Source organism: Choloepus didactylus, chromosome 17 (assembly GCF_015220235.1).
Source record: "Choloepus didactylus isolate mChoDid1 chromosome 17, mChoDid1.pri, whole genome shotgun sequence".
NCBI lineage: Eukaryota > Metazoa > Chordata > Mammalia > Pilosa > Megalonychidae > Choloepus > Choloepus didactylus.
In genome coordinates, this window is record NC_051323.1 from 63,792,213 (window position 1) to 63,817,105 (window position 24,893).

General features: G+C 35.3%; 1 protein-coding gene across 13 annotated transcripts in view; it reads right to left on the reverse strand.

The window, feature by feature from the left end:
• Positions 1-24,893, reverse strand: part of CCDC138 (coiled-coil domain containing 138) — a 121,018-nt gene that overhangs the window by 23,839 nt on the left and 72,286 nt on the right. For 11 of the 13 annotated variants that reach the window (XM_037807145.1, XM_037807146.1, XM_037807150.1 and 8 more), the window contains 2 exons: positions 14,761-14,953; positions 870-1,046 (listed from right to left, as the gene is read on the reverse strand). In XM_037807145.1, the coding sequence (XP_037663073.1) occupies positions 870-1,046; positions 14,761-14,953 (370 nt within the window). The remainder of the gene's footprint in view (positions 1-869; positions 1,047-14,760; positions 14,954-24,893) is intronic. The other 2 variants (XM_037807147.1, XM_037807148.1) reach the window with 1 other exon arrangement.

The following is a 24,893-nucleotide window of genomic DNA, read 5'->3' on the forward strand; positions in this document are numbered from 1 at the left end:
AGAACTCTGTTTTTATGCATGATTTTTCTGTAAACCTACAACTTCTCTAATAATATTTTTTTAAAAAGCTAAGGCAAAAGTAAAAAAAAGAACTACTGAAGAACAATGGCTGCTTTATAGAAGTCAAGGGGTTACTTGAGGTTCAAAGAGCAATGTTAACTAACGCAAACGAAAATATTTACATTAAGCATTGCTATACATATCTGTGCTAAATTAGGAACTATTAACAGCAAGTTAAAAGAACTTGTTATACCAATATAAAAACCAAAAATTAAAAATAAAACCCACAAACTAGAAGAGGAAAAAAAATATGAATTAAATATATTAATGAATATATATTAGCCAACATTAGGCAGTATATTATCAAGAGTGTTCCCCTTTACCTCCAAAAAAAAAATTTCTCCAAAACACAGTATGGTGGAAGAGGCAACACCTGGAATGTACCTATGCCATTATTCTCACTTTAGGCTGATATATACTTGATGATCTCATTCCCTTTGAGCAAATACTCAATATAGTATTAGATCTGTCAGAACAGAGGGACAAAGAACAGAGAATGGGGCTCAAATGTATCAGTAACATTTGCAGGGTATACCACATAACTGAGATGACTACTGGAAACTGTTTCAAGTTAGTGAGAATTTGGACACGTTAGGTTTTCTTACTCTTACTCACGTTATAATGATCTAAGTGCACAGCTGTCAAAAAAGTTTCTTAAGCATTTATATTATAAAATGTGATAGTAATAGTGCCTGCTATGTAGAGTTAGATATTCAGAACAGATGATAATGGAAAAATAATATCTCATTTTTAAAAATCACCTCACTTTCATTTTTTTTTTTTTAAATATATAAAACATAAAAACTTACTAGATTCCACTGTCATCTGAAGCAAACTATCAATGACATTGGATAGGAGTCCTTTACTGGATATTTTTAGATGACTTAATACTACAGGAACAGCTTGATACTCCAAAAACAAGGTTTTTCCTTCATCTGTCTGCAAGTCCACACAAAGGGAATCAAATGCCTGAGCCAGATAATCAGCTGAAAAATATTAATATGTAAAATCAACTGCCACATCAGGAGTCTAATTGGTAATCACAAACAGAAGGAAAAGATGAACTACATCACTTTTATGAATCCAAAAGAGAAACAAAAATCAAATGACAAAGGATCACAGACAGAAAAAGGAAGAGAGAGAATTACATTATGATTGAGTTAATTTCATTCAGAATTTTCAGATTTTCGCACTAAAATAAAAAAATAAACCCCATTTCTTTTTTATAGGAAGGAAAAACACAAACGTTTAAGAATAACAATCTCAAGTAATGCTTATTTTCCATATTTAATTATAACTACTAAATGCTTCCAAGAATTTGAACAGCATTAGTATCTCTAACTTTATGACAGCTTCTGAAGTGGTATTTTTGTTACCAATGCTTTCTAAATGTTTACTTATTTCAAAGTGTAACTTTATACAAATTGCTAAATAGGTTTTAAACAAAGATTTCTGTCTCCTAATAAAGATCAAACATCATGCCATTCAAAGGCAACTTCAGAAAATTGAATATGCCCAGGTAGGTTACTTTTTGTGATGCATATGGCATTAAGAATGGCAGCAAGATTTACTAAGACCAATGTTCTGATGACATCAGCTCAATCAGAATCCTTGGAGCTGTATTTTTACAATGGTCCACAGATGATTGCAAAGCTTGTAAAGCCAAGATGGAGATCCACTAATTTAACCCAAATCAATTCAAATGAGATGTTAAAATTCTTGTATAATTATTATATATCAATACATGGAACACCCCAAGTTACAACACTTACAAAATCTTTACATTGTGCTTTTAAGTGCACAATTATACTGAAATTTTCTATAAATCTCCTTTGCATTATTCAAAGTAATAAAAAACTGTTTATGCTGTTCAAGTAATAGTGAGTTAATTTTTCTAGTGAAATTTGTTTAAAAGGAGAAGACTCAAAAGAGGACCTTGAAATACACTGAAAATATGATAGATTCACCATATTAAAATTTACTCTTTCAGCTTAATGTTCCACTTCTTCTTTGCTATTTCAGCCTACATAAACAGAGAAATAATTTTAAAAAAACCCTAGTTATTAAGAAGAATAACTTGTGTGAACTTAAAATACACATGAAGGAATCTGGGGAAATTAAGATCTGTGCCTATGGATCAATTCATAGCACCTTTCATTTTTACTTTTGGTAGAATTTAGTGTAACAAACACTAACATTATTGTACTTATTTTGCAATTTAATAAAATAAAACATTGCAAATAAATGTCTATTTAAGCAAAGTTGCTAGATTTTATTCAGACTTGAGTTATTTAGAAAGTTATCTTTAGCAACCAGACAAGGGTTTAATTCTACACAGAAACAAAAGTTTTATCACAGTGCCACCTACTGTATTTGACACAAATTACTTCCCTTCTTAATACATAATCTGAGATAATCAAATAGGCTGACTACTAGAAGGTATAGCAAGTTTCCAAACTTAAAAAAAACAAGTCCTTTATTCATTTGAGGCAGTAAAATGGTATTGTGATTATTTTTTTAAAAGAGTTTTTATCTTTAAGAGAGAATCAAAATTATCTCATTTTAATCACTACTATTATAGTGAGGATTTTCCAAAAACAAGATCAACCTAAATTCTAAAAGAAAATTTAAAAAAATTAGTTATCAAGTTGTATCAAAACTGTTTTTATAAATATGCTATATTATTGAGTTTTTAAAAAAAGTGTCCAGACATCAAATGCTACCTTTTAATTCTTTATCAAAAGTCAATCTGTTCTCTTACAACTCAACAGCAAAAAGACAAACAACCCAATTTTAAAATGGGCCCTTCAAAAATGATTATATCAAACAATTAAATAAAAACTGTACCTGTTTCCTCTCAGTGATTCATCATATTCAATCATTTTATTTGAGAATACAATGAATCTGAAACTATACCTAACAGTTAAATTTTATTTCAGAGATTCAACAAAGCATAGTTATTAAGAGAGGAGACTTAACCTCTCTATGCCTCAATTTCCTCACTTGTAAATCTGAGATAGTAATAATACCATCATCTCATAACCTTGTAAGGACTAAATGAATTAGTGTATGTAAAGTGCTTAGACCATAACATAGTAAGTGCTATATAATTTCTTACTATTATTAATATTTCTTTGGTTATTTTAGAAAGCACATTCTCTTTGGAAGTTGTAAATTTGAGGATTTTGGCACTGACCAAGAAAAAAGTTTGATCACTGTGGGGTGGTGCTTGGACAGGTGGCTTGGAAAGAGCAGTCCCTCTTAGCAGAAGGCCCTTCAGAGGCTTCAGTGCAAGGGCTCACCCAGAAGGGCAAGCAGGGCAAGAGAAACTCCAGGAGAGAAGGGAATTGGAGAGGGGGCTTACGGAGAAGGGGCTTACGTCTCTAGATGATATTAGTCAGTGAGACAGACTCTAAAGGGCAGAATCAGCTTGTGGTCTTTATAGAAAGTCCTGGGATTTATCTTACTTGTGGTTAGCAGATGTTGGATGCAATTTCATGAGTCATGCAAAGCAGATTGGCTCTAAAAGGCTAAAAGTTGCTTATCTGGGCTATTTTTAAAACAAGTGGATTGTGTAAGAATTTGAATTTGGTACTGGTGAGCTTTGGGCCTACAGTCCCCAGTCTACATTGAAGAAGTGAACAACACACAGGGGCAATACTTTGCTGCCATCTTTGACTCATTTATATAATAGTCATATAATAGGGCTCAAGAGCGTAGACTTTAGAAACAGACCTGGGCTAAATTAGATGCTGTCAAATACAGGTTGTATGGTTACACAATTATTTAACTTCTGTAAACTTCATCAACAATATCGGGAAAATAATATCCAGAGATAATGTATAAAGGGCTTAGCATAGTATATGATTACAGTGTCAGATACACCTCAAGTATTATCTATGTTGACCATTACATGAACAATCTATTTACACTATCCATTCAATGGATACCAGGTATTATCTTTATAAATAATAACAAATATATATAATATTATTCACATATAACAAAATATAATAACAAAATGTTGTTTTTAAACATTTTTATCAACTTTTTCTTCCAAGACTATTATGTACTACCAAATTTATCAATCTTGTAATTGATACATCTATTTTATAAATAGGCAAATATCTTCCTAACACAGTTAAGACAAGTATATCGTTCTGATTTAAAAGCTTTTCTTATACTTAAAGTTTTGGTTCTCCGAGAATGTGTGGCAGTGTGTATAAATAGAGTATATCTAAATTTAATTTTTCTCCATACTGATGGATCATTTCTCCTAATGCTATTTAGCTAATTTTTTTTCTTTCCTAGCTTTTTATTTAACTTACTCAGAACTCAACCTTTTTGTAGCATCTGACCTAGTAAGCCTATTTGGCAATGCTTCAACCAATTTTTAATTTTGATTCTGGCTCTCAAAAAGCTTGTCTGAAACCAAATTAGACCTAAAAGATTGCTTGCAACCACTCAACCTACACAGTAACACCTCTGGGTCCTTCTAGGTGGTTTTATAAAAAGCTTGAAGACATATTTCTAAATTAATTCTGATTGGTTTCTCAAATAATTTTTTAAAATTTTAAAAATCATTTCCACAGTCAGAATAAGCATTGGGACAAATAAATTTTCAAATTCAGGAAATAGCATCAATTGTCTATTTATGTATTCAGATGAAAGGTAAAATAGACAGGTTTCTTAAAATGATAAATTAATAAAATTATTTAGACAGATTTTTTTGGGGTAATACCAAAATCTGATTGATCGATTTAATTATTTTTTGTGTGGTAAATATGTATATCACAAACTAATTATTTTAAAGTGTACAATTCAATGGCATTTAGTACATTTACAATCATGCACAACCATCACCACTATCTAGTTCCAGAACTTTCTCACCATCTCTATAGGAAATCCACTAAGCAGTGACTCCCCATTCCTTCTCCCCAGTCCCTGGCATTCACTAATCTGCTTTCTGTATATGGATTTGCCTATCCTGCAAATTTCATATAAATGAAATCATGCCATTTGTGACCTTTCGTACCTGGTGTCTTTTTTTTTTTTTTTTAATTCAATTCAGTTTTATTGAAATATATTCACATATCATACAATCATCCATGGTGTACAATCAACTGTTCACAGTACCATCATGTAGTTATGCATTCATCACCCTCATCTATTTTTGAACATTTTCTTTACATCAGAAAGAATAAGAATAAGAATAAAAAATAAAAGTAGAAAACAGCACCCAAATCATCCCCCCATCTCACCCTATTTCTCACTTAGTTTTTTGTCCCCATTTTTCTACTCATCCATCCATACACTGGATAAAGAGAGTGTGAACCACAAGGCTTTCATAATCACGCTGTCACCCCTTGTAAATTACACTGTTATACAACTGTCTTCAAAGAATCCAGGCTACTGGGGTGGAGTTTGATAGTTTCAGGTATTTACTTCTAGCTATTCCAATACATTAAAACTTAAAAAGTGTTATCTATATAGTGCATAAGAATGTCCACCAGAGTGACCTCTAGACTCCATTTGAAATCTCTCAGCCACTAAAACTATGTTTTGTTTCATTTCGCATCCTCCTTTTGGTCAAGAAGATGTTCTCAATTCCACAATGGCGGGTCCAGATTCATCCCTAGGAATCATATCTACATTGCCAGGGAGATTTACACCCCTGGGAGTCAGGTCCCACGTAGGGGGGAGGGCAGTGAGTTCACCTCCTGAGGTGGCTGAGCTAGAGAGAGAGGGCCACATCTGAGCAACAAAGAGTGTACCTGGCATCTTTTACTGAGCATAGTATTTTCAAGGTTCATCCATCTTGTAGCACATATCAGTACTTTGTTTCTTTTTTATTTTTGAATAATAGTCTACTGTTTGGAGAAACCACATGTTGTTCATCCTTCCATCCACTGCTGGACATTTTGGTTATTTTTACCTTTTGGCTACTATAAACATTCATGTATTAGTTTTTGTGTGGACAGGACATGTTTTCAGTTCTCTAGGGTACATACCTAGGAGTGGAATTGCTGGGTCATATGGTAACTCTAGGTTTAACTTGTTGAGAAATTGGCCGAGATGTTTTTCACAGTGGCTATACCATTTACATTCCTACCAACAATGGAATGTTTTTGTTTTGTTTTGTTTTGTTTTAAATTATAGCCATCCTAGTAGATGTGAAGTGGCAATCCACTGCAGTTTTGATTTGCATTCCCTAATAACTAATGACATTGAGCATCTTTTCATGTGCTTGTTGGCCATTTGTATTTCTTCTTTTAAAAAAAAATTTAGTCAAATGTTTTAACTTCTATTTCATATACTAAGGTTAAAATTGCATTTTAAAATCTTAATACTTTTCAGAAATAGCCAACAATAATAACAAAACATGTGACAAAACCTATTAGAAATTATCAGTCTTCTCATGAAGACTTTATCAAAAAGGCTACAGGACAGAGAAATGCTTAAATCATTTCTGTAAAGAGATATCATTCCTGGTTGAAAGGAATTTAAATTTTTAAAAATCAAAATAACATAGAAATTTGACAAATTTATAGAAAAATGAGATGGTTATAAATGACTAGGATGGGCAGCAGATAGCTTTATGTGAACTCTTATTAAAGTATTTGTTTATTACCAATTATCACAATTATGTCATCTAGACTACCTAATTTGCTGATGTAGTACCAATCAGATCTGATGTTTTTGAGAACAGGTACTCTCTTCTTTCTATGTTCTTAAAAATATGACTTGTACAATGAAGTAATCATATTCATTCATTAAAAAAAATGAAGTGTCATTGTCTGGTCATTTCTGGATTTCCTAGTTCCACTGTTCTATTTTGAAGTTTTAAATATTTCTCAGTTTTGATTATTGTGCCAGTTCAGATGTATTATGGCTCCCAAAACACCATTATCTTTGATGCAGTTTTATGGAGGCAGACAGATTAGTGTTGATTAGGTTGGAGCCTTTGGATTAGGTTGTTTCCATGGAGATGTGACCCACCCAATTGTAGGTGATAACTCTGATTAAATAATTTCCATGGAGGTGTGTCCCCACCCATTCAGCATGGGCCTTGATTAGTTTACTAGAGTCTTATATAAGAGCACAAACAGAAGGAACTCAGTGCTGCAGCCAAAAGAGACATTTTGAAGATGGCCATTGAAAGATGACTTTTGCTCGTCCAGAGTTTGCCTGGGAGGAACTAAGAGAACACCTCCAGACACCTAGAGAGAAACCTTCTGAGAGAAAGCCATTTTGAAAGCAGAACTCCAAAGCACAACTCCAGAGCAGATGCCAGCCACATGCCTTCCCAGCTAACAGAGGTTTTCTGGATGCCATCGGCCATCCTCCAGTGAAGGTAACCTATTGTTGATGCCTTACCTTGGACACTTCATGGCCTTAAGATTTTAACTTTATAACCAAATAAACCCCCTTTATAAAAGCCAATCCATTTCTGGTATTTTGAAAAATGGCAGCATTAGCAAACCGGAACAATTATTATAAAACAAAATCGCTTTAAAATCTACGAAGGCAAGCCTCTATCAGTGTTTGTGTTTTGTTTTCAAATCACCAGATTCTTTGGAAAAGTTTTCCATATAAACTTCCCTACCATGCCTCTTCTATCAGAGAGGCATGGCAAGAACCCAAAAAACAAGAGCTGAAAAATTCTGATCAACTAAACAGAAGCTATGTTAGAAATCAAGAATAAGTTGAACTGAATGCCAAAGAACAGATAGAGAACAATGCCAACCAACAAGAAAACTCTAGGTAAAAGAGTGAAAATGAGCTCCAGAATAAACTAATCAAGAAAATCAGATGCCTAGAGATCTAAAAATCATGAGCCATACTAGGAAACACAAAAATATGGATGTCAAAGAAACAAACTAATACTTCAACTGAGATAAAGGAGTTGAAACAACTAAAGATACTCAAACAAATCTTCTAAATCAAATCAACGAGCTGAAAGAATATGTGGCAAAAGAGATGAAGGATATAAAGAAGACAATGGATGACCACAAAGAAGAATTTATAAGCTTGCAAAAACAAATGGCAGAGCTTATGGAAATGAAAGGCACAACAGAAGAGATGAAAAACACAATGGAGACATACAAGAGTAGATTTGAAGAGGCAGAAGAAAGGACCAGTGAACTAGGAGACAGGACATCTGAAATCATACACATAAAAGAACAGACAGGGAAAAGAATGGAAAATATGAGCAGGGTCTTAGGGAACTGAATGACAACATGAATATACATGTTGTGGGTGTCCCAAAAGGAGAAGAGAAGGGAAAGGGGGCAGAAAGAATAATAGAAGAATAATCACTGAAAATTTCCCAACTCTTACAAAAGACATAAAATTACAGATTCAAGAAGGACAGCATACCCCAAACAGAAAAGATCCCAATAGACCTACTCCAAGACACTGAACAGATTGTCCAATGTCAAAGAGAAAAAGAGAATTCTGAAAGCAGCAATAGAAAAGTGATCCATTGCATACAAGGAAAGCCTGATAAGACTATGCATGGATTTCTCTGCAGAAACCATGGAGGTAAGAAGGCAGGTGTGATATATTTAAGATATTGAAAGAGAAAAACTGTCAACCAAGAATTCTATATCAGGCAAAACCGTCCTTCAAAAATGAGAGAGAGATTAAAATATTTTCAGACAAATGGATACTGAATAAGAGACCTCTCTACAAAAAATAATAAAGAGAGTGCCACAGGATGATAGGAAAAGACAGGAGAGAGAGGTCTGGAGAAGTAGAAATAAAGACTATCAGGAAGGGCAAAAGGAGACAGAGAAAAAATAAGATATGATATATAAATTCCAAAAGACAAAATGGTAAAAGAAAGTACTGCCCTTAGAGTAATTACACAAATGTTAATGGATTAAACTCTCCAATAAAAAGACACAGAATGGCAGATTGGATTAAAAAACAGGACCCATCTATATGTTGTCTACAGGAGACTCACTTTAGACACAAGGACAAAAATAGTTGAAAGTAAAAGGTAAGAAAAAGATATTTCACGCAAACAACAACCAGAAAAGAGTAGGGGTAGAAATATTAAATCAGACAAAGTAGACTTCAAATGTAAAACAACTAAAAGAGACAAAGAAGTACATTATATATTAATAAAAGAGACAATTCATCAAGAAGATATAACAATTATAAATATTTATGCACTGAGCCAGAGTGCTCCAAAATACATGAAGCAAACACTGACAACACTGAAGGGAGAAGTAGATACCTCTAGTATAATAGTTGGAGACTTCAATACACCACTCTCATCATCTAGACCAAGGATCAATATGGAAACAGAGATGTTGAATTGTACAATAAATGAACTAGACTTGACAGACATTTATAGAATGCTATACCCCACAACAGCAGGATACACATTTTTCTCAAGTGCTCATGGATCATATTCTAGGATAGACCACATGTTGGGTCACAAAACAAATATCAACAAATTTTAAAATATTGATATTACATAAAGCACTACCTGAGATCATAATGGAATGAGCTGGAAATCAATAACAGGCAGAAGGTCAGAAAATTCACAAACAAATGGAGGCTAAACAACACACTCTTAAACAATGAGTGGATAAAGGAAGAAATTACAAGACAAATCAATAAATATCTTGTGGCAAATGAAAATGAAAACAGAACATATCAAAACTTATGAGATGCAGCAAAGGTGATTCTGAGAGGGAAATGCATTGCCCAAAACACCTATAAAAGAGAAGAAGAGCATTCATCACAATGTTTCTCTTTTCATTTCTGGCTTATTTCACTCAAAATACTGTCCTCAAGATCCGTTTACCTAGTTGTATGCCTTATAACTTCATTCCTTCTTGCAGTTGTTCAGTCTTCTATTGTATGCATACACCACAGTTCAACATTCTGTCCATCAGTCAATGTATCCTTAGGCCACCTCCATCCATTGCAAATCATGAATACTGCCACCATAAACATCAGTGCACAAATTTCCATTCATATACCTGCTCTGAGTTCTTCCAAGTATATACCAAATAATGAGGTTGCAGGATCTTACGGCAACCCCATACTTAGCTTCTTGTGGAACCACCACACTGCCCTCCAGATGGGCTGATGAACAGAATGGTGAACTGTGGTGTATGCATACAATAGAATACTGAGTGACTCCAAGAAGGAATGAAGCTGTGAGGCAGGCAACTAGGTGAATGCATCTTCAGGACAGTATTTTGAGTGAAATAAGAGAGAAAGAAATGACAAACATTATAACGCATCACTAATATGGACTAACTATAATGTGCAAACTCCGAGAACTAAATCTTAGAGCACAGGTCATCAGGGGGAGACCTGTTGTAAAAGTCCCTAGATTGTAAGCTCTTAAAGCAGTCACATGTATTCTTGTTGTAATGGTTATCTCAAAACTCTGAGATGCTGAAGTCTTTGCGTATAACCTGGTCGGTCCCTAGAACTTCGAGTATCTGTGTGACACCTGAGATTCAGAGGTAGAGTTTGGCAGCTATGAATCTCAGTATTATCCCATACAGCAACTGTTAAAAAAGCTGAAAAAAGATTGAACAAAGGTTTATGAATACTGAAATTTTATGGAATTCTATATATGTATACACACACACACACACACACACACACATATATATACATGTATATATTTGGATGACTGAGTGTTGGAATGGCTGAATGCAGGTAAATTATATGATGGAACTCTAGCCTATAGCACCCCTTTGGATTTGCTCCATAGCTGCTCATTAAATTGTGCCTTGAAGGTCTTCACCTTTCTGTATATACCTTGTACTGCATAATAAGTAAATAACTGAAGTTGTGGAACTGTAACCCATTACAATATTTGAAATTACCTATATGACTGCTTGTTGAGCTGTACATCAAAAAATGACACCTTTCTGTATGTATATTTTACAATAATGGAAATGGCTGAAGTTGTGGAACTGTGACTCATAACATTCTTGAGATTTGTTCTCTAACTACTTGTAAAACCATACATTGAAAGCTATCAGTTATGTATGCATGTGAAAGTGCATAATGGAGAAAAAAGATAAAAAATTGATCATGATGAATGCACATCTATATGATGGTAATGTGAACAATTGACTGTACACTGTGGATGATTGTGTGATATGTGAATATATTTCAATAAAAGTGTGTAAAACATGAAAAAATTAATTTTATTGCACAAGTAAATAGTTTGCAAGCCATCTGACATACATTTGTGGATGACTTATTCAAATATTTTTAATAAAAGATATGGTCACTTTTCTGTTGGATATCCAAAGTTGTTAGCATCATGCAAATCTGGAGTAATTTACCATAAAAAAATAATGAAAAACTCACTACCAAATACTGTGGAATGGTGTTTGTATTTGAATGGATGGCATATACAGTCAGAAGTCATACATTTTATTCAGCTTTTGTAGTGGGAGGAAAAAGAAAACTAAGATCATCATAATTCCTTTCCAGGAGAGCTAAAGAGGTCAGAATTATGTTAACTTATGATCTATGCTCAAGCAAGCAATTTTAACCAAAGATTTAATAAGCAAACCTTCACTCTGAATTACACACCTATTCTATAAAAGGGGCATCAATTCCAACTCATCTATGAGTTCCCTAAATTATCCACATCCTGATTAGTCACTGTTTATCTGATGACTTCATGTGTGCAATTCAGTCTTTTCCCTGAGTGTGTTGGGGTGTTCAATCTCTATTATACACTTTTCTTGATTCTCCATGTAGAGTATAAGCTTCTTACAATATTTTATGTAACCTTCTATGCAATGCATGTTATATTGTTTCATATAATTTGTTCTACAACTTCTCAGAAAATTACAACTGAGTCAAATTGTTTGCTTTTCTGGAATAATTCCCAATGTGTGAGAAGCAATTCCAATCCAAAACTCTGTATCCATCCCTTAATAGAATAAAGCATGTAATAATTGTGAAAAAAAAAAAAAAAAAAGCTGAAAAAGAGTTCAGACTTCAAGAGATACGAATGAGCGGATCTGCTTAGAACTAAGGCAAATCAGACTAAAGGATAAAGGACGATATTGACTGTGTTTTAAAACTTCAACTTCTGTATGAGACCAAAGGAAGAGATGTTTATTTGGTGCAAAGTCTGTATTTTCTGTAGCACACTAAATAATTTAACTGTATGGTCAGTTTATTCAAACAACATAAATAACATGGAACTTTGGATAAGGAGTAAGATCTGGTTGGTTTGCACAGGTTCATGTGAAACACCAATACATCTCAAAGTAATTTGGGCAGAGAATAAATATGTATTTGCCAAGTCCCCCTGAGGGACTGGGGGAAAATGCAGAAGTATTAAAACTTCCCCACCCAGGGAATTACTGATATTCTCAAGAGAATTGGGGAATACCAATTTAGAAGGCAGAGCCCTCAATCTTGGGGCTTGCCCTTATGAAGCTTATTACTGCAAAGGAGGGACTAAGCCTACTTATTACTGTGCCTAAGAGTCTCCCCCAGAGAACCTCTTTTGTTGCTCAGATGTGGCCTCTCTAAGCCAACTCTGCAGGTAAACTCACTGCCCCCTCCCCCTCCATCATGTGGGATATGACTCCTAGGGATGTAAATCTCCCTGGCAACACAGGACATGACTCCCAGGGATGAGCCCAGACCCAGTAATGTGGGCTTGAGAAAGCCTTCCTGACCAAAAGGGGGAAGAGAAACGAAACAAAATAGTTTCAGTGGCTGAGAGGTTTCAAATGGAATCGAGATGTCATTCTGGAAGTTATTCTTTGTGTTATACAGATATCCCTTTTTAGTTTTTAGTGTATTGGAATGGCTAGAAGGAAATACTTGAAACTGTTGAACTGCAAACCAGTAGCCTTGATTCTTGAAGACGACTGTATAACTATGTAGCTTACACAGTTTGACTGTGATTGTGAAAACCTTGTGGCTCACACTCCCGTTATCCAGTGTATGGACAGATCAGTAGAAAAATGGCGAAAAAAATTAAATGAATAATAGGGGGGATGGGAAGTTTTGAGTGTTCTTTACTTATATTTTTATTCTTATTTTTATTTTTTTAGAGTAATGAAAATGTTCAAAAATTGATTTTGTTGATGAATGCACAGTATCTGATTATACTATAAACAACTGATTGTACACTGTGGATGATTGTAGGGTATGTGAATATATCTTGTGTGGAACCAAGCCTTTCATGTCACTTAGACCATGTCCGGGGTGGTGGCCTGGAACGCTGGGTCACAAGCCTGCATGGAATGCCGTGCAGGCACACCCTGTAAAGATGTGTGTCTTGTGACTATGACAGCAGCATTAACCATTGACCCCAGACTGTTCCTTCTTATCCGCAGCAGGATGTAAAGATTAATATCTGAGAGACCCTGAATGCTTTTGATCACGTAGCATAGTCTTGCTTTATGTAACAAACGAATAAATAACTGGAGCACAGGTGCATCAACACCCACTTGGCACACGGATGCTGTGGGTCCCCTGCTCCTTTAAATCATAACTCTGTGTCTGTGTTTCATTTCTGCATCGCCCTGTCAACAACAATATCTCAATAAAACTGAACTGAAAAAAAAGTGTATAATTTTTTAATTTTTTAAGTTTCTGAGATTGGCCTATGCTGAACTTTATTTTACACTAATACTGCCTTCTCACAAGCTGACCTTTTAAAGAACAACCACCTAGTCTGTTTTAACTTTGAGAAGCACAACCATAAGAGAGAAAACAACTAAGAAGACTGAGCTATAGCTTTTTGCTTTTTTCACAATTCCATACCACCAGGAATAATTAAGTAGAACAAACTTCAGAAAAATTAGTCAAATTAAATCACTGTCATCCCCCCTGGGGAGGGGTGGGGAGACAACTAGTATGAGACATATAATTCAAACAAGGAAAATAGAAAGATGGTGTATTTATCACCTGACTACATTGGCATGACTCATTTTAACAAAAATTCTCATATTTAATAATCCAAAAAGATAACCGCATACTAAAACTGTGTTAGTCATGGCCAACTTCAACTGAAACATTATTTTCAATTCATTCATTTCCTTATTCACTATTATACGTCAAGCACTATGCTAGCTGCAGAAAACACAATGGTAAACAAGAAACATTTTCTTTTCTCCTTTAAGCTTGAAGACTAACACAAGGGTTGACAATTTTTTTCTGTAAGGGGCCAGATAAGAAATATTATGGGCTTTGGGGATGTCATACAATCTATTGTACAACCACACAATTTTGCCTCTGTGGCACAGAAATAGTTATAGACAATATGTAAAAAATAAGCATGGCTGTGTTCCAGTAAATCTCTATTTACAAAACAGTGGTGGGCCAGATAACCCATGAGCTAGAGTTTGCCAACCCCTGATCCAGAGGACAATAATAAACTAAGAAGCATTTTCAATAATGTTATATGGCAAATGCAATGGTAGCAATAAGCAGAGTACTATGGAAATATGGTCTAAGACAATCAAAGGCTTCCAGGAGAAGATGACAATTCAACTGGAAATTCCATTTTCTTAAATTCCACAAATGTAGTTTTACATTATATGCCATTATTATAAAACAACTCAAATTCTTATTCTGAAAATGTAAAACCAGTTTTGACTACATAAAAATTGCTTTATTATATTGTATTTTCTCTTGACTGTTTATCAAAAATTATACCATAAACATTTAAATGCTTACCTTGAGTGACTGTTTTAATAACAATTAAAGTTGATAAAAACCTCAGTTGTAAATTGGAGCTCTTAAAGAAAGCAGCTGACTTCAGCTTATTCTCCACAGAATGCTCTACAGAATCATCATGAATTCCCTTAACTGCTACTCCTTTGAATACGTCTTCACCCAGTCTCCTCAATGTTGATGTCAGAGTTGAATGCTATTAAAAATATGTGCTATCTTAGTATGCTTATTTATGTTCGGAAATGGAAAAAACCCACTTATTCTAATTAATGTACATTTTAAATGCTACAATCAAATACATGAACTAAAAATAAGCTGACCATTTTATGAGTTAAAAAATTTAAATGGTATTGAAAATATGCAAAATTGGAAGGTAATTTTACAACCCATTTTTTTTAAATTATTTAAGTATGACTATATATTTTTCTAAAAGAAATGGATATATTTCTAGAGTTAAGAAATTGAAAACAGGAATTTTGTAAGAAGAATTTTAGAAGAAGAATTGAGACAAAATTCAACTTCAAAATATTTTAAGATCATGATATTTTTCTGACGGAGAAATATGCATGGAACAGAGGCAGACTACCTCCTCTATTGGTTTTTTATTCTTCCCCTGTTATTGATCACTGGTTTATTGTGTACACCTTACTATGTTAGCTTATAAAATGACCAAGTGCAGCCTCCCTACCTTACTGTTAGCTCAGTATGACTATAAATGTCACAGTGATTTTGACAACTTTTAACAATATCAAAAGAATAAAATATATGGTTGGAACCTTGGATGGAGAACAAACTGGAACAAGAAAATGGGCAAAACAAATAAAGGCAAAGAAATAACTCTAAAACAACAATGGTATTCTCTTTATCTATTAGGAAACAGATAAAGGGAAATCACTTCAAACTACGAGTGCTTAATCCAGACTTAAGACATAACTTAAAAATCCTTTATTATCCAATGTGGATAAAAAGGATTAGCTTTTGAATGACTACTTCTAAAATTAGAGACATTTATACTGAGATTTTGTGGGTATCCAAAGCCAAATTACTGAGTGGTGATTAGCCCCAAAATGCAATTGAATTTAAATACACCGTCAGTAAGTTTTTAATATTATTAGGAAAAACAATACATATGTGTTTAAAAACTTTTGTTTAACAAGATAATAGAAAATAGTTCAAAATACTATGACACTAATTACGTCAGAATGGTGGGAATAAGGCAATTTTCCTTATTGGCTATTGTTAATTATCTGTAATGCTTTAAACTACTTTTATAATGGAAAAATAAACTTATGTTGATAAGTTTTCCCTTTAATTGAAAGAGATGAGAAAAACTCACAAAGAAGCATACTGTTACTAAATTTCACGTAAGGATTCTGAAATCTTGGTTGAAACCAATCTGGGGCTGAAATTTTCGACAATTCACTCATTATATGATACAAGAGTTTCCTTGTTCCTCTTTACCAGGATCCTATCACTAATATTAGCACTAAGCCATATTCTGTAGGTGGACAGGTTGCCTACTCTAGTAGTAAGCAAAAACGTTAAGAATAAATTCAACCCCAAAATTTAATAAGTCTTAAAAAATACAAACAAAATACAAGACTTCAGCTTCTGGAAAGATGAAGTAGATATAATTTCCCCTAGGCCTCCTGCTGTGAGTACAAATAAAAATTCTGGTCATTATACACAGACCAAACATAAGACGACTCTGAAAGGCAGAGAGAAGGAAGATGAGCTAGGGACCTCAGAATCTAAAGAACAGGATTCTGGGAAGATGGCGGCATAGAAAGAGGTGGAAGACCTAGTCTCCCCCAGAACAATTCATAAATGAACAAAAAACCAGTAAATAACCTGGAATGGTAGCGGGGAGACAAACGTGACTGTACACTCAACATCCACCGACATGAATTGGGAGGAATGCCTGAGATCACAGCATAAAATCTGTAAGTAAAATTGCGGACCCGCACTGAGAACCAAGAACCTAGAGCCGAGAGCCCCTCCCTCATGGAAGCTGCGCCGTGCACTTTCTCAGCCCAGCCCCAAGTGAGGTTTTACTGATAACAGCTCAATACAGACAGCGAATCCTCAACAAGTAGACAGAGGCTTTTGGTGATGGCTGACCTTGGGAGAATCGGGGGAAATATTCTCTCGCTCTCTCTCTGCGGAGAAAACCGCGGCTGCTCTCAGCCCACAAGGAGTTGCAGTGGAGAAAGCCTCACACAATCTGCATTTTGAGGCGAGCTGAGAGCCCTGCGGCATAGCCAAGCAGCCCAGGGCTTCCCTAGAGGGACGGCGCACACTGATGACGTAGCACGGCATTTCCTCTCGGTTGAGGGAGGATCGCGGCTGGGAGGGGGGATCTGCTCAGAGAATCCAGAGGCGCTACGCCAAGTCTGGTGGTTTATGGGACACCGAGAGAGAGCTGCCCCTCCTCCCTGACCACCCGTACGAGTGCCCCACATTCAGGGTGGGTGACTCCAGCGGCGCGCCCAGGCTGAGCTCTCAAACTGAACATACAAGAATCATTTCCCCACACTACTGAGTGGAGGGATATAGGTAGCTCACAGACGCCATCTGCTGGTTACCTAGAGAAAGTGCACGTCACCAAGCTGTGTCTCTGAAAAATGAGATTGATATCCTTTAAGAACTCTATCAAGCAAAACAAATGCCAGGAGGCCAAAAACAACAGAAAATCTTAATGCCTATGGTAAGACCAGATGATATGGAGAATCCAGCTCCAAACACACAAATCAAGATTTCGGAAGAAACGTTATTCCTTGCAAAATTAATTAAAGAGGTACAATCAAAGAACGAAAACATGGCAAAGGATTTAAAGGACATCAAGAGGACCGTGGCCCAGGATATAAGTGCCATAAAAAAGACCCTAGAAGAGCATAAAGAAGACATTGCAAGAGTAAATAAAAAAATAGAAGATCTTATGGAAATGAAAGAAATGGTTGGCCAAATCAAAAAGACTCTGCATACTCACAATTCAAGACTAGAGGAAGCTGAACATCATCTCAGTGTCCTAGAAATCCACAGAACAGAAAATGAAAGAACAAAACAAAGAATGGAGAAAAAAATAGAAAAAATCGCAATGAATCTCAGGGATATGATAGATAAAATAAAACGTCCAAACTTAAGACTCATTGGTGTCCCAGAAGGGGAAGAGAAGGGTAAAGGTCTAGAGAGAGTATTCAAAGAAATTGTTGGGGAAAACTTCCCCAACCTTCTACACAATCTAAACACACAAAGCATAAATGCCCAGAGAACTCCAAATAGAATAAATCCAAATAAACCCATCCCAAGACATATTCTGATCAGACTCTCAAATACTGAAGAGAAGGAGCAAGTTCTGAAAGCAGCAAGAGAAAAGCAATTCACCACATACAAAGGAAACAATATAAGACTAAGTAGTGACTACTCAGTGGCCACTATGGAGGCAAGAAGGCAGTGGCATGACATATTTAAAATTCTGAGAGAGAAAAATTTCCAGCCAAGAATACTTTATCCAGCAAAACTCTCCTTCAAATTTGAGGGAGAGCTTAAATTTTTCACAGACAAACAAATGCTGAGAGACTTTGCCAATAAAAGACCTGCCCTACTTCAGATTCTAAAGGGAGCCCTACCAACAGAGAGACAGGAGAAAGAGATATAGAGAATTTTAACAGACATATGTAGTACCTTACATCCCAAATCACCAGGACACTCATTTTTCTCTAGTGATCACAGATCTTTCCCCAGAAGGGACCATAAGCTGAGACATAAAACAAACCTCAAGAAATTTGAAAAAAAAAAAAAAAAAAAAAATTGAATATACTCAAAGAACATTCTCCAAACACAATGGAATACAAATAGAAGTCAATAATTTTTGAACTATAACTCCACTATTTACTTCCTACATGTTAAAAAATACCCAAACTCTAAGGACAAGTCAATGGTTTTTTAATTCAGTGTAAAATATGTAATTTTAGACAACTATATAAAGGTGGGAGAATGAAGGAGTATAGGAACATTGTTTATGTGCCCTATTGAAGTGAAGGTGGTATCAAAAGAAAAACAAGACTGATAGGGATTTAAGAGGTTAATTTTAAGCCCCACAGTAAACACAAAGAAATTATCAGAGAATATAACCATAGAGATGAAAAGTAGAGTCTGGATTAAGAGAAATGGGGGAAGCGGCAATGGGAAGTTAAGAAAGGAGTGTAGGGCTGCTGTTTGAGGTGAAGGGAAATTTCTAGTAATGGATGGTGGGAAAGAGCATAACATCATTCTAAATGTGATTAATCCCACTAATGGAAGGCTAGGAAAGGGGCGGAATGGGAAGATTCAGGCTGTATATATGTTTCCACAATTGAAAAAAGAAAAAAAAAAGACAGCCTAACTAGACGACAATTGAATGCTAAGGATGAACCTGGATGGGATTGGAGGGGGGAGGACAGGTGGCTCAAAGGGACACAGTTTAGACATAAGGAAAAGGAAATACAGAATGTAAGCACTGTATCATTGTTGAATCTCTTATACTTCTTAGCTGGGCTTAATGGAATTACATAAAAGAATGTTCTTGTTCATGGGGAGTACATACGTGAATTATAGTGGATGTTCAAGGATGTGTGCAGCTAACTCTCATATATTCAGAAGACAGAGAAATATATGATGAATGATAGATAGGGAGGAAGGGAGGGAAAGAAATAATGATGTGACAGCATGTTAAAGTTGGTGGATTAAGCTATTGGGGGAGAGGGGTCAGGGTATGATGGAATTCTGTGTATGGGGCTAGTATTGTTTTTGCAACTATTCATGTAACTTTGAATTTATTCCAAAATAAAATAAAATAAAATAAAAAAGAATCCAAAGAACAACATATTTTCCCCAGATTTGGAGTTGAAAAAGCTGGCAACCAGGAAATGCCAAAGCGTGAAAACAAAACCATGCCAAAACAGAAATAAGTCTTGCTTTATCAGTAAGTCCCTTAAATTACTTTAAATTGCCTTAAATTACACCAATCAACAGATAGAGGCTGGCAGAATGGATGAAGAGGTATGATCCAAGTATATGCTATTTACAAGAGAGTCACCTTAGATCCAAAGATAAAAGTAAGTCGAGGGGGTGGTAGTGGTGGCTGAGGGCTGTGTGTGAGCCCATTCGCTCAGGGGCCGCAGCAGGGGACTGAGAGGCCCTCGGCTGTGTGAAATGGAAGGCAGCCGAGGCCCGAGCTGGTTCCCCCAAGACGGCGGCAGCGGTGACGGCGGCTCTGGCTCCCGGCACATCCCCGCGCCATCTTAGCTGGGCCCAAGCTCTGAGGGCGCCTCCTCAACCCTAGTCATCCCCCCCACCCCTTGTCACAGAGCTTCAGCTGGGCTCTTGCTGGACCCACTCCTCCACCTCACTCCTCGCCTTCCAGCGTAGCAGCTACTGGAACGTCACAGGGTACTGCGCCTGCCTACCTTGCCCCAGGCCTGTCGGCAAAAGGTAGTTTATGCCAACGTGGCTTCATTCATACAGATGAACCAAGGATTGCGATAGCAGTATAAAATTAGAACCAGACAGCTCACTGCCCAGTAGGATGCCATCAATTAACTGAGCAGGCAGTCTGAAGGACCCTTAAATTGAAGAGCTCTTCAAAGAAGGTCCAGAGAAGCTCTTCGCAGATTTCAGAGAAATTGGCCATGGAATCTTTGGAGCAGCGTATTTTGCCCGAAATTTTCTGTACCATTTTAATGTCTTGGTAAATAGTATGGTCTAATCCATCTAGTCTAATGTTATCTGGATACTTATTGTGGATTTTTCAATTTCAATAAAGATATGTAGGTGGTACATGCTTTATATTACAATAATAAGAATAACAGTAATAATACCAGAAGTGAAAGGATGGAAAAAATATTCCCTGTAAACAGTAACCAAAAGAGAGTTAGGTATTACTATATTAAAATGAGACAAAAAGACTTTAAGCCAGAAACTATTACCAAAGACATAGAATGACATTAGATATTGATAAAAATGACCAGTTCAACAGTAAGATATTACAAGTAATCATAAACATATGGCCTAACAACAGGGACCCCAAAGACATGAAAAAAATTGACAGAACCGAAAGGAGAATAGACAGGTTAATAGTGATAGTTGGAGACTTCAATACACTACTTTCAATACCGGAGAAAACATCTAAACAGAATATTGACAAAGAAAAGACGACCTGAAAAACACTATATACAAATTAGATCTAACGGACGTTTATAGAAGACTTAACCCAACAGCAGCAGATTTAACATTCTTTTCAGGTGAACATGGATCATTCCGCATGGTAGACCATATATTACAGCACAAGAAAAGTCTCAACAAATTAAAATATTGAAATCATACAATGTATCTTCCCCGACCACAAGGAATGAAGTTAGAAATAATAACAAAATCGGATGGTTTGAAGCTGTATGTATCCCAGAAAAGATCATGTTCTTTTAATTCATTCCTTTTGATTAGGTTATTTCAGTTGAGTCATGCCCCAAGGTGGGTCTCAATCCTCTTACTGGAGGCCTTTATAAGAGAATAAAACACAGAAGACACAGAAAAATAGCCCCAGGGAAGCTGAGAGAGGAAGCCACTGAAGCCAGAAGCTGGAAGCAGTGAAATCCAAAACCCGGGAGAGAAGGGAGAGACCTGCAGATGTTGCCATGTGCCTGGCCATGTGACAGGGGCTGAGGATCACCAGTAGCCAGTCTTTGGGGAGAAGGTATTGTCCTGTTGATACCTGAGCTTCAACATTTTCATGGCCTCGGAAACATAAATTTACGAACTAATAAACCCCACTATAAAAGCCAATCCATTTCTGGTATATTGCATTTTGTAGCTTTAGCAAAGTAAAACAAGAAGGAAAACAGGAAAATTTACAAATATATGGAAATTAAACAGCACACTCTTAAAAAAGCAGTGGGCTAAGGAAATCATAAGGGAAACCAGAAAATATTTAGAGACAAATGAAAATGAAAATACTACTATACACCAAAACTTTTGGGATAAAGCGAAAGCAGTGCTTTGAGGGAAATTTATACCTATAAACACCTAGATTAAAAAGGAGGAAAATTATCATATCAATAACTCAACTTCACATCTTGAGAAACTAGAAAAAGAAGAGAGAAGTAAATGCAAAGTGAGCAGATGGAAGGAATTAATTTAAGAATGGCGATAAATGAAATTGAGAATAGAAAAACATCTGAGAGAATAAACAAAACAAAAAATTGGTTCTTCGAAAAGATCAATAAAATTGACAAACTAGATTGACAAAAAAAAGAAAACACACAAAAAACTAAAATGAGAAATGAAAATGGTGATAAATAACTATAGATATTACAGAAATAAAAGGGATTATAAGAGAATATTATGAACAATTGTATTCCAACAAATTAAATACTCTAGATGGAAAGAACAAATTCCTAGAAACATACAAATTACTAAACTGACTCAAGAAGAAATAGAAAATATCAACAGACATATAAAAAAGGAAGAGATTGAATCAAAAATCAAAATCCTTTCATCAAAGAAAAGTCCAGGACCAGGTGGATCACTAATGAATCCTACCAAACATTTTTTAAAGAGTTAAATGTCAAGAAGAGGAAACACTTCCTAATTCATTCTATATAGCCAGCATTATCTTGATACTAAAGCTAGATACAGACAGGAAAAGAAAAGAAAATTACAGACCGATTTATATTATGAATATATATATGCAAAAACCCTTACCAAATATTAGAAAACGTAATCCAACAGCATATTAAAAGAATTATATACCAAGTAGGATTTATCCCAGGAATGCAAGAGTGGCTTAATACTGAAAATCAACTAATGTAAAATGTCACACTAATAGAATGAAAATTCAGAGTCACATGATCATGTCAACAGATGCAGAAAAGGCATGTGAGAAAATTCAACGCCCTTTCGTAATTAAAACACTAAGAAAACTAGGAATAGAAGGGAACTTCCTCAAAATGATATAGGCCATTTATGATCAACCCATAGCTAAGATCTTGCTCAATGGTGACTAACTGAAAGATTTCCCCCTAAGAACAGTAACAAGGATGCCTTGTCACCTCTATTATTCAGCGTTGTATTGAAAGTTCTACTCAGAGCAAAGAGGCAAGAAAAAGGAATAAAAGGTATCCGAACTGGAAATGAAGAAGTAAAATTATTCACAGATGACATGATCTTATACATGGAAAGTCCAAATGAATCCATAAGAAAGCTACTAGAGGTAAGAAATGAATTCACCAAATTTAAAGGTTACCAGATCAACACACAAAAAACAACTGTGTTTCTAAACAATAGCAATGAACCATCTGAAGAGGAAATTAAGAAAGAATCCCATTTACAATCATATGTAAACGAATAATTTGCCTAGGAATAAATTTAATCAAGGAGTTATACTGCCAAATACAAAACACTGCTGAAAGAAATTAAAGAAGACCTAAATAAATGGAAATACATTCTATGCTCATGGGTTAGAAGACTTAATATCATTAAGAAAATACTAACCAAAGCTATTTACAGATTTGATGCATTCCCCATCAAAACTGCAGCAGTCTTTTTTGCAAAAATGGACAAGTCAATCCTCAATTCATATGGAATTGCAAGGGGCCCCAAATAGCCAAAGCAATTATGAAGAACAAAGCTGGAAAACTCACATTCCCCAATTTCAAAAGTTGGTACAAATCTACAGTAATCAACAGCATGGCACTAGCATAAAGGTAGACATATAAACCAAAGGAATAGAACTGAAAGTCCAGAAATAGACTCAAACATTAATGGCCAAATGAGTTTTCACAAGGGTACAATGACATGCAATGTGGAAAGAAGGGTCTCTTCAACAAATGGTACTGGGAAAGGTGGATTTCCACATTCAAAAGAATGAAACTGGACCCCTACTTCACACCATATACAAAAATCAGCTCTATATGGTTAAAGGACCTAAATATAGGAGTTAAAATTATAAAACTCTCAGAAGGTATCATGGGGCAAATTTTTATGACCTTGGATTCAGCAATGGATTTTAGAGGTGACATCAAAAGCATGAGCAGCAAAAGAAAAAATAAACTGGACTTTATCAAAATTAAATACTTTTGTAATTAAAAGACACCACCAAGAAAGTGAAAAAACAAACTTACAGAATGAGAGAAAATAGTTGCAAATCATATCTTCGATAAGGACTGAACAGAGTATATTCAGAGTGCTTATAACTCACCAACAAAAAGACAAATAATGTAATTTAAAAATGAGCAATGACGTAAATAGACATTTCTCGAAAGAAGATATTCAATGGTGACTAAGTATATGAAAAGATACTTAACATCATTATCCATTAGGGAAATGCAAATCGAAACCACAAAGAAATACCAGTTCATACCCACAAGGATTGTTATTGTCAAAAAGCAAAGCAAAGCAAAACAAAAAACAGAAAATAACAAGTGTTGGAAAAGATACAGAGAAATTGGAACTGTAGTTCATTGTCGGTGGGAATGAAAAATGTTGTACCCACTGCGGAATGCAAATATGGCAGTTCCACAAAAAGCTAAATACAGAACTACTATTTGACCCAGAAATCCCACTTTTAGATATGTACTCGAAGAGAGAGAAGACAGGCTTACAACCAGATACCCATACAACAGTGTTTTTTGGAGCATTATTCACAACACCAAAAGCTGGAAACAACCCAAATGTCCAATAACAAATGAGTGGATAAACCAAATGTGGTACATACACACAGTGGAATATTATTCGACTATAAAAGGAATAAAAGTCTGGGATATGCTGCAACATGAATGAACCATGAAAACATTATGCTGAGAGAAATAAGAAAGGCATATAAGAGCAGATATTTTGTGATTTCACTTATAGAAAATATTTAGAAATAGCAAATTTGTGGAGACAGAAAGTAGATTAAAGGTTACTAGGGTATGGGAGGAGGAGGTAAGTGGGTATATAATGATTGCAAATTTAAATGTTTTTTGATAAAACTAATTTTTTAAAAATCCCCCAAGAAAAAGCCTACCTTCTCCAGCCAAAGGACTAGGAAAGGGGCAATCTAGCAAAACAAAAAACTTTTAGATAAAAATTACTTTACTCCAGCTAACCATAAAAAAATCTAT